General features: G+C 34.5%; 1 protein-coding gene and 1 pseudogene across 1 annotated transcript in view; both read left to right on the top strand.

Moving 5' to 3' along the window:
- Positions 1-12,635: 12,635 nt before the first annotated feature.
- Positions 12,636-13,253, top strand: LOC122220750 (annotated as a pseudogene).
- A 717-nt stretch (positions 13,254-13,970) lies between these two features.
- LOC122220751 (transcription initiation factor TFIID subunit 9-like) overlaps positions 13,971-18,437 on the top strand; it is a 63,100-nt gene continuing 58,633 nt past the window's right edge. Inside the window, 1 exon segment of the mRNA XM_042940411.1 lies at positions 13,971-14,086. Coding sequence (XP_042796345.1) covers positions 13,971-14,086 — 116 coding nt within the window.

An 18,437-nucleotide genomic window follows, 5' to 3' on the forward strand; every position in this document is an offset into this window, starting at 1 on the left:
TAAACATAACCTAAACCAAGTGACATTCAAAGAAGGGTGACAAGAGAAAGATCAATCTTTATCATTTTGTAAATTCTTTAGTGTAAGCAAAAAAGATCTGTAGTACTTGAATATGCATGAACATTTTGAATATGCATGACTGTTATAATGAGAGAACTTTGCTGACCCCTAGGTCTAGAGTCACAAGAAAGTCAAATGCAAGAACATTCTATTAAGAAAACTTTTATTGGATAAAGTAATATTCTGAAAAATAATAACTGATAACCAACTTTATGTAAAATAATAATGAATTACATTTTCTAGCAATTTCTCCAGCTTCAAATAGATATTCAATTTTATAAGTCCTTGTAGTGTTATTTTCTACTTATGTAAATGAATAATATGAAATTTCTATCTTTCTGTTATTGTATGCCAAATTTGCTAGATGGACTTTTAAAATCTATTTGATATGGTCTGACCTAAACCACCCTATTGGTTCTCTTCTCACATTTTACTCCTTATTTCCTGATTCCTTTTCTCTGTTAGGTCTCTAAATGTTATGTTAAGTCTTGGTTGTAGAAAATTGATGTATTCTTTCCCTCACATTTTCATATAGGTATAATACATTAAGTATCATCTATATGTTTTTTACTCCTAGTTGTTGTTTTTTAACTCCAATTTCTGAACTTTCCCATGAATTCCAAACGTATGCATTCAATTGCTTAATTGACATATTATTCACTGGTATGGAAAATAACATTTTAAATTTAACATTCAAAGGGTAACTCTTAAGTTTCTACTCAGACCTATGCATTACCTCACCATGTTATATAATATGACTCCCTGGTTACTCTCTCATACAATGTTATTTTATTTTTTAGATAACATATTTATGATACTTTCATGTTTATTTATTATCTATACTTCCCACCCTAAAATATAAGCTCCTTGGGAGTAGAAATTGTATTTATCTTGTTTAACATGGAATTTCCGGCCTAGAATGAAATTGGTTCTCAATATATATATACATTAATGAAAGGAAAACATGGACAATGCAACTTAAAGAAACAGGTAGTCCTAATCTAAAAATACTAAAAGTAAGGTAACCATTAAAATTCCTTATAATTAGGAGAGATATGCCACATAAAGAAAGTCATGTGAACACAGAAAGAAAAACAATAGTGGTTTCAAATATAACTCTCAATCAGACATCAAAGATACATATACCCCGAGGCACACCACTGTTTTATGATTCAGCCACTTCTAATGCAGGCTGCTCTTTTTAGCATGCTCTATTGTTGGAAGCAGGAATACTTTATGAACAATGCTGAATGATTCTCCCAGGTACACACTGCGAAAATGTACCTAAATAACATACTCTACGAATCCAAAAGCCTCTAATTAATTATTCATACATGTGTAATGTATATGTGTTATGCTGACCAGTTATAAGGGTTTGATTGGAGTGTTAAGCTGCTCTGACATGTTGAACATAAGCTGCACTAATATAATTAGGAAAATACATGTAGCTGTGTTGTGGTCTGAGAGAAGTTAGAAAAGGGAAAGCGAGATACTGTGTCAAGAATTTTAGCCTTAGAATAAACATGAACCTTTTGTCAATATTTTTTGTTAGTCTCCAATTTGTTCCAAATGAGGTTTATGACTCTTATTTCAATAAGTGATAAACTAATATTGTTTGCCTACACTTTAGAACGTGGAAAAAATATTCAGTCCTCTTACAGAGAAAATAAAAATGTGCCTTTAACCAGAAAGTTTTTATGTAAGAAAATTAAGCTCACTCTACTGTTGATATGAAGAATAAATTTATCTTCTTACACTTTTCAGATATTAGCAGAGAATCTATTTAGTCACCAGGAATTAAATATCTAAATATAAATAATCTTGATAAATTAAAAATGAATTAGTTGGCATTTGGTAATGAATATGTGCCTTGTTTTCAATCTTAGTGTTAAAACATTCAGTTTCATTATTTTTTAAAATGTTAATTTTTAAAAATATTTTATTTATTTTTGAGAGTTAGAGACAGAGCATGAGTGGGGGAGGGGCGGAGAGAGAGGGAGACACAGAATCTGAAGCAGGCTCCAGGCTCTGAGCTGTCAGCACAGAGCCCGACATGGGGCTCAAACCCATAAGCTGTGATATGACCTGAGCCCAAGTCAGACGCTTAACTGACTGAGCCACCCAGGATCAGCCAACCACCCAGCCAGCCCTTCCATATTTCATTATCAAGTATTATGTTATCTGTAAGTTTTCTTATAGGTGTCCATTATCAGATTGTGGGATTTTTTTTATTCATAGTTTACTGACATTATGAGAATTTCTCCCAAATCTTTTTTTAATCTGCAACTTTCTAGATGATCACATAATTTTCTTCATTGTTCTGTTAACATGCTGAATTATACGGACTGATTCTTGAAAGTTTAATTGACTTTTGATTCAGTTTGGTGTAAAATTTTATCCTTTTTACTTATTGTGGGTAAGACTCAATTTGTTAATACTTTGTAAAATATTTTTTCATCTATGTTTATGACAGATATTAATCTGTCATTTTTTTCTTATCATGTTTCATCAATTTTAGTATTAGGCCTCTGCTATTCTCATAAAACAGGGGTTTTTGTGGAGTTTTTGCATACTCTAATTTCAATCATGGCTTTGAATTTTTCTACTCTACTGCCATATCTCCAACATTTGAAGGACTTCTGTAGTGCCTTCAGTGGAGACCCAGAGAGTTTCTAAGCGATTTCCTTTCCTTCTTGTGCAGCCAGCCTTCAAACGCCAGCAGCCAAACACCATCGGCTTGCCCTCAGTGAAGTCCAGGATTATGCAGAAGAAATTTCTTTCAGCTCTATTGCCCTGCTCCAATCTTAGTTCTCTTTTGAACCTTAGTTTCTCTATTGAAATAGTATTTTGGTATACCATTCCCAAGCAGTCAGAGATAATCTTTGGGAAAAAGCAGATGGTAGGTACAAATTCTCTGCCACTGAAGCTCCTGGTAATTCCCATCTGTCACACCAATTCACACATGCACGTTAAAGTTTATTAAACGTGACTTTTTTCTTACCAATGATCCTTCTTCCTCATGCCTCTTTATCAGGGATGAAAGCAGCTTTGGGTATCTTCTTTCCCTAGGAATTTCTTGGTATTCTCTATATTTTAGTTAATTCAAGTTTATTACAATATTCAGCTCACTAATGAGGGAATAATATGATATTACAGTCTAATTTGCTTTTGCAGTTAAGATTGGGAATAAAAGGGGGCGCATGGGTGGCTCAGTCGGTTAAATGTCCAACTTCAGTTCAGGTCATGATCTCCCAGTTCACAAGTTGAAGCCCCACATTGGGCTCTGTGCTGACAGCTCAGAGCCTGGAACCTGCTTCGGATTCTGTGTCTCCCTCTCTCTCTGTCCCTCCCCTGCTCGTGCTCTGTCTCTCTCTCCTTCTGTGTCTCTCTCTCTCTCAAAAATGAACAAAAACATTAAAAAATATATTGGGAATAAAAGTCATGAGACCTTCTATGTCTTATTAAGAAGCAAAATCAAGTGTTTGTTTTTGTTTTTATTTTTACTGAAAACATAATCACAGGTCAAATATTAACTTTAAACAAAAATTTGTTTATTTTGATTATTATTTTATTAATGAAATGTTAAGGATCTTCTTCAAATGCCTTCCATTTTAAACAATTTTCCTTTAATAAATAACTTTTGGGCATCTACTTTCTGTTTGGTGATAATTGTTGATACTTAATGTAAAGTGAATCACATCAAACCTCATGCATTAGTTTAATAAAATGAAATCTAGAAAGTTAGGAAGACTTGAGGGTTTACCCTTAAACATTAAAACAAAATAAAAATTATAAATCATGCAAGACATTTCCCATAGAAATAAGGCACTGTTGTACTCTTGCAAATGTGCAATGATAATGTGGCAATTATTTTCTTGAGCCAATTTTTCAAATACTATGACATTATTATACTTTGATTTTTATTTCCATTCTACACACAGATTTCCAAAAATACTATGAATATGTATGGACTACATACATCATCTGCATTTCTTCAACCATACTGTCTCTGGATTGTGGTCTAGTTTTAACAGTAACACTTTAAATTTTTTCCCATAGCGCTTTTGTTTATGGTTAAAATAACCTTTCTTCCAAAAAATACTAAAGCATGGAACAGGGCAGTGATGAATGATCACGCAGAGTACAGGTAAAGAAAAAATAATTGTCCATCACACTTCTTGCTTAAGAATAAGCAAACACCCAAAAAAGAGAGACAGAGACAGAGAGACGATAGAATGTATAAGACAATTATTTTCTAGTATCGAGTTGAATAACGGTGTACTGTCTATATGGAAAAAGTATATTTCATTCAGTCACCTTGTGATATATTACTTTCCATTAAATATATGACTGTAAATGAGATCCAGTATTGGTACCTGAATATTAATAGATTAGGACTATCTTTAGACCCACTTTCCTATTCTGACAAATGATGACAGTTCATGCCATAGTGGAAATATGTCAATACCAGTCTTTTTTTTTTTTTTAATTTTTTTTAACGTTTATTTATTTTTGAGACAGAGAGAGAGACAGAGCATGAACGGGGGAGGGTCAGAGAGAGGGAGACACAGAATCTGAAACAGGCTCCAGGCTCTGAGCTGTCAGCACAGAGCCGGACGCGGGGCTCGAACTCACGGACCGTGAGATCATGACCTGAGCCGAAGTCGGACGCTCAACCGACTGAGCCACCCAGGCGCCCCTTTCAATACCAGTCTTAATCTTGAACATTCAAAAATCATATATATTCATGTATACATGATTTTAAAACATGGTAAGACTTAATATGGATTCACAGTGTTTGCTATTGCAACTATATGATAGTTAAATGAATGAAATGGAACTGGTGAACTTAGAGTAATTAGTGGTAATTATGTCATTAAAATTGAAAAAATATGTCTGTGTTTTCTAGCTACCATTTATGAAATTTGACATTTGATTGAAAAATAAAAATCAATATCTATGCTTGCATGAAGTACAAATAAATGTGTAGTGATAAAACAAATTAATACCATACCTATATTTTTTTAGTATGTTCTTCCCCTGAACAAATTATGTCTCCCTTCCTCTTTTATTTGAAATAGTTTTTAAAGTAATGATAATTTCATGTGAGAATTCTGGCCTTATACTTCCTAAATTTACCTAGTTATGAAAATAAAAAACTAGTAGGCAGGGAAATTTGTCACAGTTTCTGTGCTTAGAAATAGGAATTAATTAAAACCTTAAGAGATTCCTCATTTGATTTTCCGTACTTTTGAGACATGAAAGGGTGAATGCAAAGGTAAACTTTCAGATGCTCCTTATATCCTAATCATATCACACGTGCCTCCTGGCAATCTGTTGCTTAAAACTCAAGGGACCTAATGCTTAATGAGAATGTTTTTCTGATTAGGAAACAAAAACATATAGTCTTTTGGAATAGATTCTAATAGTCTAGAGCGAATGGGATAAATTCACTAACATACTTAGAAGAACTAGCACCTAAAAATGATTTTTGTTGTTTTATTGTTTGCATTCTTAAGTAACTCATTTCAATATTTAATTATTATAAAAATATAGTGAGACATTTTACTTTTTTTTATAAGTCATAGAAATTCTGAGTAGGTACACTTCTGTAACCACATATGGCTAGTCAATGCTATGCTGGACAGTGAACCTCTACACTTTCAGTTCAAAACATTTAATGAGCACACTATGAGCCATAACTTTAACTCCTAATTATATAAGAGTTCTGAATTTTAGAATTTGTTGATGAAGGAGGGTTTCCAAATGAAGAAAAACATTTTCATAGAGATTAAGTGTAATATGGAGATACAGAGCATAAAGAAGCCTTCTTTTGCAGTGGAAAGATATATGGGTCTAGTATTTGAAAGTGTTTCTCAAATTCAGAAAAGGTTAAAAAGAAGTGTTAAAAATGTCTGAAAAAGGGGGCACCTGGGTGGCTCAGTTGGTTAAGCGTCCGACTTCAGCTCAGGTCATGATCTCCCAGTTCATGAGTTCAAGCTCCCCATCGGGCTCTGTGCTGACCGCTCAGAGCCTGGAGCCTGCTTCGGATTTGTGTCTCCTTCTCTCTCTGCCTCTCCCCCACTTTTGCTCTGTCTCTGTCTCTGAAAAATAAGTGCAAAAAATTTTTTTAATCTAAAAATTACTTTAAATGTTTGAGCCTTTTAAACAGTTTTAAATTGTACTCACTGTAGTAACCTTAAGGTTGCCTAGCAAGCCTTACTAAAATGCATCTGTCCCAGCTATACTTCTAGAAATTCTGATTTAGTGGGTGTTTTCTGGGTCCAGGAAATTGTGCTCATTTATTAAACATCTCCATTGTTTCTAATATAAGTAGTCCACAAATTTTGAGAGACACTGTTTTTGTGTCTGGAGTGACTTAGTTTTTCCTTTAGTCAATAGTTTCTTAGGGCTTTTGATGTACATTAGCACTTTGAAGAAACAAAAATTAGGGGAAGTTCATCTTGGTGGGTTATCTATCTTCTTATTTTTACATCTCACACATAAAGTAATTATTAACATTATCTTTATTTTGAACATTTTTCAATGGTTATTTTTTCTCCATGAATGTTTTTTATTTATATCATGCTGTTTATGTTTTATATGGGTAATATTACCTTGAATTTCTATAAGTATATTCTTTAGAGATTTTTAAAAGCTATTTTGTTTCCAAAACACCTGGGTGGCTCAGTCAGTTAAGTGTCCAACTCTTGGTTTCGGCTCAGGTCATGATCTCACAGTTCTTGGTTTCGAGCCCTACATCAGGCTCCGTGCTGTCACTACGAAGCCTGCTTGGGATTCTCTCTCTCCTCTTTCTGCTCCTCCCCCATTCCCTCTCTGTCTCTCTTTCTGTCTCTCCCCCTCAAAATAAATAAATGAAAAAACTTAAAAAAAAAAAAAAAAAGGAACTATTTTGTTTCTTCCAAGTTCAATTTTTGGGATTATTGACTTTTCTTTTTCCGTTCTGATGATTATTATGCACATGTATGATGATCTTGGTGGTTAATATTATATCTACTCTCTACCGAAACTACCGCACATCAATCTTAAGCTTGTCTTCATTGACTAACAAGTCTTCTTTCAAGAACTACAAAATATTGCCTTTACTTTTTAGCATTTATCTGCCTGCTGACATTTTTGCAAATGTTTGAGTTTTTGAGCTGCTGATTCTGTAATAGCTAATCCTGTGTTTTAGATCTCTAAAATCATTTATACTCTTTTCAGTTTTCTAATTTTTGCTTAGCTAAAGGTAAATTTTTTCATGATCGATTTGTGATTACCCAAAATTTAAGTGGGAATGTGAAAGTGATTTTAAATGTAGCACAATCAGTGTTTAGTTCAATAGTGCCCTCACTAAACTTGGAGTTTTAAAGTCTACCCAACAGTTACATTGTTTTTCTTTGCCTTCAAGATATTTCAAAACCCTGGAAAGGTATCTGCATTCTAGTTGCTGTTTCATGAAGTTATGTCCTTGGAAAGTACATTTCATCCATGTTTCCTTCCTCTATACCTATAAAGTGAAATTAATACACCCTAAAGATTTTGAAATGATATAATTGGTAACTTTTAAAAATAGCTATTTCATATAGGATTTGTTTTTTCATTTTTGCCTCAGTTGCCAAATAGGCAAAATAGTATAGTCTTATTTTTCGACAATTACATTATTAGAAATGTGAAATAAATAAGTTATGGCCCTGAAAAAATTATGTGAGTATATGCAAATAGTGCTAAAGTACTAGCTACTGAAGCATTAACCTTTTAGAGCAAGTATCTAAATATGACATGCCCGCACTGTTACCCCATACTGGACAACTGCAGAAAAAGTAAGCTGTTGCCTGAGGAAATACATCTGTTTTCTCCAAGTGAAGCAAAATCAACCAAAGAGCACATTAATGGTTAGAGAACAGACTATACTGTTTAGGAGTAAATACATGAATACATACATGCTCCTCTCACATTTTTGGCACATGACAGCTCCTAGGACATTTTTCACAATCCAAATATGCATCAAATTAGAAACAAAGCTTTAGAATTTGGGGCCAAATAGGTAAATGGACATTTCTGGTCTTTCATGCGAGAGGGTGATGAAGGCCATGATGAAAGAAATTTGTAGAGGTTTCATGTATATTTCAACACTCGGCAAAGATATGAGAAAATTACCACACAGTTTTATCACATAATATCACAGAATTTTTATTTTAGAGGGAAAACTGAATAATGTTTGACCTGTAAGCCAGGTCCATAAATGAGAGGTTCTCAAAGAAAAAGAATGTTAATACTGAAATATATGATAATGCTTAATAGAGTGCCTGGCAGGAAAATTGAAGCAATCTTTAGATAATTCACATTATTAAGAGTTATTTTTTCAAATATGTTTATGCATGGTCTTCAGAAAAAAAAATCTTTATCAAAATTCTTAGTTTTATAAAATATATGGGAAACCAATCACAAACTGAATAAGAAGATGATGTATTACATTTGAGTTTTGATTTAATATTCTCTTCACAACTCATAAAACAGTCCTGACTTTCTAGTCACTGCAATGACACAAGTAAAAAAAGTAAAATATATGTATATTAGAAAGGAAGAAATAAAACTGTCCCTGTTTGTATATGACAAGGTTGTCTATATAAACATTCTGACAAATATACAAAAATAAAAATAAAAACTTATGGAATTAACAAATGAGTTCACCAAGTTTATAAGATACAAGATGAACATACAAAAATAAATTGTATTTCTATGTACTAGCAATGAACACATGACCAAATTAAAAATAAAATACCATACATACGAGCTCAAAAATAATGGAATACATAGATATAAATTTAACAATACATGTGAAATATTTGCTTGCCAGAATCTACAAAATGATGATAAAGTGTTTAAGATCTAAGTAAATGAGAAAACATTTTGTGATTATGAATTTGAAGACTTGACAGAGTAAAGATGTCAAGTCTCAACAAACTGATATACAGACTTAATCAATTCCTATCATACTCTCAGCAAAATTTTTTTGTAAATATAGACAAGATTATTCCAAAATTTATATGGAAATGTATAGACCTCAGAATGACTAAAATAATGTTGACAGAATAAAGAATAAACTGGGAGGAAATCAGTCTATCTGATTTCCAGGTTTATTATACAGTTTCAGTATTCAGGCCATGCAAATTGTAGAGGTTTTGATACATAGATTACTGGAACAGAATAGAGAGTTTGGTAATGGATCTATATAAACCTGCCTGACTTTGACAAAAATGCAAAAAAACAATTCAATGTCACCTTTCCACAAAGGTTGATGGATCTCCCACCTCATACAAAAAGTAACTCAAAATAAATCATGAACTTCAACATAAAACTATAAATCTTTTAGAAGAAAATTAAGAGAAAATATTCCGGCTTCCAGGCTAGGCCAAAAGTTCTTAGATTTGACCCCAAAAAGCATAATCCATAAGAGGAAAATAAAGCAAATCTTTTGCTCTATGATAGACTGTTTTAAGAGCTTCAGAGACAAGACAGACTGAAGAAAACATTTGCAAATCACAAAGGATTAGTATCTAAAATGTACACAGAACTTTCAACACTCAATAGGAAGAAAAATAAGCAATCCAAAATGCAAAAAAGTCACAGATATTTCATTGAAAAAATACACAAAAAACAAACACGTGAAAAGATATGTTCAATATTACAAGCTACTTGAGTTCCTTCACTTGACATCTGAAATACTAAAAACTTAAGTTTAAGAATATGTTTTGGTGATCCACATGTAGCCTTTCCCACTTGAGCTAGAGCTACTGTGATATTATCTTGAGGAGATGAGCAACGCTTTTTTGCCTCCTACTTTCTTCTTTGGGTTTGAGATCTGGAGGAAGTTGAGAGAAATATCAAGCTCCAACATGCAGAATTTGGTCAATTGTTTCCTTTAAAATACTGTTTTGCATCAGAGCTAACTATATCTAATTCATTTTGCCTGTAACTCATTTTGCCTGAATCTAGGTTTCACTTGTCCAGGATTCTCTAAAGTATTTAGTCTAAACACTTATACGAATATGTGTCAATTTATGAGAAACCTGGAGCCATTTTGCCATGTAGATGTTTTCAGGAACCATGTGTGACAATCTTTCCACAACCCATAACCCACATGCAGAAGAATCATCTATCTAAGCAGAAGGATACCAGAATCCTAACTTGCCAAAAAGCCTTTTGACTTGCTTCCATGTTTGTGTGTGTACAGGGGGAGAAGCCTGAGCAAAATGAGAAGAAAGGTTATGTAAATGATTAAACAAACACAATACCTGTTTTTCCTTTTACCCAGATAACCGAAACACAGAAAAGATCAGATTAAAAGGAAAAGATGCCCACCCCATTATGGATATAAAGCAGGAAGAAGGCATAAACATGACCCTGCCTTCCTCGTTCTCATACTGACACCTAACACAGGGACACTTTGCCATGCTTTGGCTACTCTGAAGGGACAAAGGGAAGACAAGGAGAATATCCTGTAAACATAAACCAGAGAGGCAATAACTCTGAAAATAAAGTGAATGTGGCTGGAGATGAAGTATCAGTCTCTAATAGTGTCAATAAGGTTCATGAGACTTCCTTTATATTACAATTGCCATCCAAAGAAATAGTATCCCATGGACCAGATAAGACCAGCTCTAAATGGCTACTTTGTACAAGAGAAGGAATAATCATGACAAAGGTAATAAAGAGAAGATCCGGCCCCTTACTAGTTTTTCTGTTCAGCCAAGTAAGCTCTGAAGTGTCTGTTATAATTCAAAGAAAGGAGAGTCTTCCAAAGTTAATAATTATCAACTAATTAGCAGCACTGAATGGTGTCTGGGCATGTGTGTATGTGTTTGTGCAATCAAAATGTATAATGAGAGATTTCTTGATTTCACAAATTGTGGAAAATTTTTTACTTCTTTTTTTTTTTAATTTTTTTTTAACGTTTATTTATTTTTGAGACAGAGAGAGACACAGCATGAACAGGGGAGGGGCAGAGAGAGGGAGACACAGAATCGGAAGCAAGCTCCAGGCTCTGAGCCATCAGCCTAGAGCCCGACGCGGGGCTCGAACTCATGGACCGCGAGATCGTGACCTGAGTTGAAGTCGGACGCTTAACCGACTGAGCCACCCAGGCGCCCCGAAAATTTTATACTTCTTATGAGTACTTATTTTCTTCTTTTCTTTCAATATTTAAAGTAGATGGATGTGGAAACCAACAGAGAATAAGAAGACCCTTTCGGAAATGAGTTAACATATCATTATCATCTCTGCATTTATCGAGCAACTGGGCACTTGGAACTTCAAGAATCTCCACAGAGACTCCATAGTGAGACAGGTTTCTATGTTTTATAGTCATCTATTTGAGGACAAGATTAATCTGCAAATGCATTACATCATGTGGAATTATTCTTGGGTTTGTTTTTCTAAGGGAAATTATTTTTTAAGCAAGTTAATCTATATTATCTCATTCAAATATTCATGATTGGAAATTTATTTGTTTCAGTAAATATGATTTTACATATTGGAAGGAAGGAAGTTGGAAGGAGTTTACCTTGTAAATTGTTGCTATGAGCTTTGGGAGAGCTATAAACCAATTCTTACCCATGGTGACATATATCTACATGTTGAATTATTCTTTTCAATCTGATATCATTGAGAGTAAACAGCTGGTCCACTCCAGGGGACAATTTTCCATGTTAAATGTCATTGAACATGAAATTCACTCTGATGCTATCAAAATCTTCTTTTTTGTAGCAGCTCTAATCTGGTATCACTTTTCTATAAGTTTTGTAATAGAATTAACCAAAAGCTAATAGTATTGTCTGTCCTTGTCTCCATTTTTAAAAACTAATGTTCGTAATTCCTCTTGGAGTCTGACACTTAGACCAAAAAAATAGCTCTCATATATGCATACACAAACAGGGCCATTTTGAAGTTTTAGAGAAGTAAATAACAATTTATAAATGTGTCGGGAGTCACAAATTTACTCTCTCAGCAAGTCAGATATGGAGAAGAAATTGATTTCTTCGTATAATTTACTTACCTTCAAAAAGAGACCCTACTGGCTGCTGATGAGCTGCTTAGTCCCAGCTGCTGATTCTCACAGTCCCTTTACATAATGATTTTTCTTTGAGATAATTGTTCAGTGTTGCTGTTATTGTTGCCTCAACATTTGCTCCTCTCTGAGGTTGTGTTTGGTGGGACACATGATGCTTTGGTAGAACAGTTAAGAAGGCAGGGCTCCAGGGGTGCCTGGTGGCTCAGTCAGTTAAGTGTCCGACTTCAGCTCAGGTCATGATCTCACAGTCTGTGAATTTGAGCCCCCCATTGGGCTCTGTGCTGACAGCTCAGAACCTGGAGCCTGCTTCAGATTCTGTGTCTCCCTCTCTCTCTGCCCCTCCCCTGCTCATGCCCTTTCTCTGTCTCAAAAATAAATAAAAACTTTTTTAAAAAATTAAAAAAAAAAAAAAAAAGAAGGCAGACCTCCATAGAGACAGTGCTGGGGCGAGAGAGCCAGAAAGGCACTGGGCGACTCTGTGCCTCACTGAGGAAAATAATTAAACCTGGGCAAAGGGGATCCTAAGAAACCGAGAGGCAAAATGTCATCGTATTCATTCTTTGTGCTAGCTTGCCGAGAGGAGCGCAAGAAGCACCCAGATGCTTCAGTCAGCTTCTCAGAGTTTTCTCGTAAGTGCTCAGAGAGGTGGAAGACCATGTCTGCTAAAGAGAAAGGAAAACTTGGAGACATGGCAAAGGTGGACAAGGCCCTTTATGAAAGAGAAATGAAAGCTAATATCCCCGCTAAAGGGGAAACAAAAAAGAAGTTGCAGAATTCCAATGCACCCAAGGGTCCTCCTTTGGCCTTTTTCTTGTTTGTTTTGAGTATTTCTCCCAAATCAAAGAAGAACATCCCAGCCTATCCATTGGTAATGTTGCAAAGAAACTGGGAGAGACATGGAATAATACGGCCACAGATGACAAGCAGTCCCACTAAAAGAAGGCTGCTAAGCTGAAGGAAAAATCTGAAAAGGATATTGCTGCATACTGGACTAAAGGAAAGCCTGATGCAGCAAAAAAGGGAGTGTCAAGCTGAAAAAAGCAAGAAAAAGAAGGAAGAGGAGGAAGACAGGGAAGATGAAGAGTATGAGGAGGAAGATGAAGAGAATGATGATGAATAAGTTAGTTCTAGCAGTTTTATTTCTTGTCTATAAAGCATTTAAGCCCCCCTGTACACAGTTCCTTTTAAAGAAAAACATTGAATGTAAGGCTGTGTAATATTTGTTTTTAAACTGTATGGCATCTTTTTTTTGTATAGTTAATACACTCCTAAATGTGTCTTTAGATAGCCCTGTGTTGGTGGTACTTTCAATAGCCACTAACCTTGCCTGGTGCAATGTGGGGGTGTAAATTGGCATGGAAATTTAAAGCAGGTTCTTGCTGGTTCACAGCACAAATTAGTTACATATGGGGATGGTAGTTTTTTCATCTTCAGTTGTCTCTGGTACAGTTTATACAAAATAATTGTTGCTCTGTTAACTGAATACCAGTCTGTAATTGCAAAAAAAAAAAAAAAAAAAAAAAAGTTGCAGCTGTTTTGTTGACATTCTGAACACTTCTAAGTAAATACATTGTTTTTATTTTAAAAAAGGGCAGAGAAATGTGGTCAGGCAGGATGATGTTGCACTCCAGACAGTTCCCTATACAGCACTGATGCTGAGTTAGGAGCTGGTAGACTTACTAGGAAGCCTGTCCAGGCAGAGAGAAATGACCTTATAATAAGCACTGTGTGCACAGCATCTAATTGTGGAGCTAGATACAGGCTAAGGAAACTAACTGAGAAGGTTTTCATTTCTAAGCTCTGATCCAGCTGAGAAAGACTACAACTCTGACCACAAATGCCAGCAGCAGACAACATCATGATGCCCAGGAAAGGGACCAGGCTAGCCACAGCCCAAACTTATCAAACCAGCCATTTTGTAATTTGGTCGGAGGATTCAGAGAACACCTTGAGGTAATGATGATTCATTTATTTTGCCATTATGAGATCAGATGTTCACAATGCTCCCTGAGAGGAGCCAGAGAGAAAATAAAATATGAGAGGAGTTGAGAAATTATCTTCCAGAAAGATTGAACATTACCTAAAATGTCTGTTTATATTCTCAAGTTGGACTTGGTTATGAAATGAAAAGGACGGAATGCTGTATTTCCCCCACCACTTAACAGGTTCCTCTACTTATCAAATCTGGTGCCCAGGCTACATGCACTATAAATGCAGCCTCAAATAAAACAAATAACCCTCAGCATAGGGTTCCCAACAGAAATAAATGCAGAAGATAATGACAGGCAAAATCATATTTCATTTATGGCTGGCCTTTAATTTTGAATCTCAATAACTCAGGCACTCAAGTGAGCTGGGATAAACCTTGCCTAGTATTCTGCCTAAGCTAAATCAGAGAAATGATCTGTAAGAAAAAGGTCAGCTCTATTTCACCTATATGAAAATGGTTATTTGTTAATCTGACTCACTTTTATAGCAAAAGGAAGAACAAAAATATATAAATTTTAAAAAAGATTAATACAAATAAAAACCTACACTGGAACATAAGTACAAATGGATAATAAAGGTAAGGAAACAGGACAAATGGGAAAGCACAGGCCTGTTACTTAGAGTGACATCGGCCTAAACTGATCTGTCCACGCCTTCTAGGACAACCACATTAGTCCTGAACTTGGTTATTCTTCAGAAGAGAAAGTATTCTATAGGAGCCAAAAGCAGTCTCCCCAAAATGTGCTACTTTGGCATTTCGATTATGTTAAACACAAGTTCCTTAAGAAACAGGCAGTGCAAGGACCCTCAGACCCTCTTAGGTCCTCCTGAAATCAGGAAATAAATATCCCATATGAAACCTACTCTCCTTGTACTAAGAAGTAAAAAGTCATCCTTATCACGAAAGATAGCAACTTTAAAGTTGAAAGAACGACAGAAGCAAAACAGTTACTTTTCTCTAATCACTGCCTCAGCCCAAATTCCACTTAGAATTCCTCACTAATTAAAGTTTCCAAACATCTGTTTTCTTTATCCTGTCAATTCTCACAAATTTATTGTCTTTTTGTCTAAAAAGTATGAAAACAGTCTGCCTTGGTCATTTCTTTAAATCTCAATTTCATTATTGGGCTTCTGTGTACATGTAATAAGTTTTGTGGGCTTTTTAATCCTATTTATCTGTCTCATGTAAATTTAATTCTTTGTCCAGCTGGAAGAACTTGAAGCATAGAGGAAGAATTTTTCCTTCCCTATAATACAAAGAGAGAAATATTATGCTTCAACTTTTCTGTTCTATTTTACAACCATAAGGTAGAGAGAAGTTGCTAGAACACATGTGTTTAATTCCTTGGAAAACTCCAACCCACTGGGTGTAGGTGGGGGGCTCTAATCTTTGTAAACCCAAAGATTAAATGAAATGGTCCTCTTATTAGGGGAATGGAAATGGGGAGGTAGTACAATAAAAATAATTTCCAATCCCTAATTTCCAAAAGACATAAAGCAGATAATTTATGATACAGAGACCTTGAAAATAAATCAGAAAGTGAAAAAGTTATAAGCACATCTCACTTCTCATCAGTTTTCCATCTGATGACAATAGGGTACAATAGGAATATCTATTTCTTCTTCTTATTTTCCATATTATATAACCTCATTTTTTGACATTTGATAGATTAATAGAAGCAAAATATATATAATTACACCTCAGCCTGCATGAAAATAACCATAGTAGTTTGGTTTTTTCAAATGAGATTTGGAATAAAGGCTTAGCATGTCAGGAATGGTAATTATGCCTGGTATATTTTAAATTTAAGAAATTTGAAATTCCTAGTCTAAACCTTTTACAGTTCTGCTTATATAGCATTACAATAAAACCTTGGATTGCGAGTGATTTGTTCTGTGAGTGTTCCACAAGACGAGCAAACATTTATAATAAATTTTAACTTGATAAACAAGAGATGTTTTGCAATATAAGTAGTACATGACAGCAAATGTCACATGATTACAACCGAGTCAGTGGTTCTCTCTCTCTCTCTCTCTTTCTCCTGCTGCAGGATTGTGGGTGATTGTCTCCCGTGCTCAGATGCTTGGCCTCAGACCGTGGTGTTTGGCAGAAATCAGTGATTTTTCAGAACATTGGAAGGTGCCCACAAATGGCATCCGACTGTTGCATCGTGAGCAACAGCAAGAGGTTATGGAGATCTCCTCTACAGAGGAGGAGATAAAGGTGGACTAGTCCCTCACTTCAAATGGGATTAGGGAGATGCATAAAATGTCAGAAACAGGGTAAAATTTTGTAGAAAACCACCACCTAAATAAGGCTGTAGCAGTGCAAGTGATGAATCTACTTAACAACAATGTAATGTCATATTTTCGAGAAATCCTCAAAAGGAGGCAAAAGCAAGTGCCATTGGATAGGTTCCTTGTTAAAGTTGCATGAAAAGAAAAAGATTCCATTGAGCCAATAGATAGCAGTGATTCCATCAGTGATAGTGAAAGTAGTCCTACACAATAACCCTCCTCTCTCTTGTCTCCCTCAGACCAGCCATGAAGGTTTTCTAAGGTAAGTACAGGTTAATTTCTTTTTCTTTATATTTTGTCTTTTTAAAAAATTATTCTGTATTATATTCCAGTATGTTAATCATTTTTATATGAATATTTTAGGTTGTGGAATGAATCATCTGAGTTTCCATTATTTCTTATGGGGAAATTCGCTTTGCTATACAAATGCTTTGGATTACTAGCATGTTTCAAGAACGAATTATGCTCCCAAACCAAGGTTTTACTGTACTTACTGTTTGTTTGTTTGTTTGTTTGTTTGTTTTTCCTAGAGTGATAAGTAATTTAGTTCATCCTCTTGCCTTCAGGTACATTCACACTGTCTTTTCCAGGAGATAGGACTTTTATTAAAAATTTTCAAAGGAAGAATTTTATAATAAGTTTTACTAATTTATTCTCATTTAGCTTAAACATGTCAGGAAATGTTATTTTAAGTAAATTTGTAATTTGCATACTGAAGTCTTAACACTTTTCTCATAAGGAGAAATAATAGACTCTTGGGCAGATCATAAAGAATTTCTTGTAACCTCTTTTTCTAAAGATTAAAAATATATTTCCTTTCCTCAGCACCTCCCCCCATATATTTGGAATTTTTGTATTCTCATCTGACATGCCTAACTCTCAAAATCTACAACTATTTTTGTAGGCTATCTTCTGAACTTCCACTCCCACTCATCTTCTAGTTCTCTGACAATAAGGGAAACCAATTCAAGGCCATTTCTCTGCAGCATCTTGCTTTTCTATATCACCAGATGTGTGTAGAGCTAAATCGCCTGGACCTGGGTGGTCATGCAAAATTCTTTGTTAGAATTAGCTCATTTCTTTAATAGGTCTTATGAAGCCTCCAGTATGAAAAAGGGTAGGAACAGCTTTCCTCCCACATCCTCTCTAGAAGATTATAATTAAACAATAATAAAATTTTTAAATAAAATTCTGATCTTCTGGAACATTTATAGATAAAAGGTTGGTGAAGTCCTAGCTGCTTGTTCCTTTTAGTGATCTGAAAACATGTGAAATATATCAGGGGCAGAAAGACTGTAACTAACTATCAAAGCCACATTTAAAAAAAAACCACCAGGGAGACAAAAGGATATTTAGAGATTAAGAGTAGCTTACATTCTTTAAGGAAAAATAAGAAGAATAAGAGAAAGCATTTTGGTTTAATAACAGAGTACATCATTGCTACTAAAGAGGTGAGCAATTAGAGAAGCATTTAAACTTTTTTCAACACAGAATTTAGGCTTCTCACAACATACAAATTGATTATAATTCTAAAAGTATTTTAATAGTATTTTTCCAATTCTAACTTTAAAACTCTTAATTCATTCTAATTTTAAAGCTGTATGACTAAAAAATAATTTCCATAGCAGAAATTTAATGTTAACTGGGTAAAAATAGAGTTAGCTGCATTGTTTCTTTTTCAGTTGAAATACCTTCACATTGATAGTACAGGCAACATTGATAGCAGGGATGATTAATTATTCTTCTGAGTATAGAATCTGAAATCAAATGATAATTTATTAATATCTGTACCAGTATCTGTATCAACATTGTGATGGTTATTTGGACATAACTGTGGGCAAACAAAAATATCCCAATAGTAAAAAAATAAGCAAAGCTTATCTTAGAATGGAAATACAGTTTTATTTAAACCTGAGTCTCCAAGAAAATCTATTAGCTGTTTTTAGTTCTTTAAGACAACTATACATTGAAACTACTAAGTCAAAGGGATATATGCACCCTATGTTTATAGCATCAT

Source organism: Panthera leo, chromosome B2 (assembly GCF_018350215.1).
Source record: "Panthera leo isolate Ple1 chromosome B2, P.leo_Ple1_pat1.1, whole genome shotgun sequence".
NCBI lineage: Eukaryota > Metazoa > Chordata > Mammalia > Carnivora > Felidae > Panthera > Panthera leo.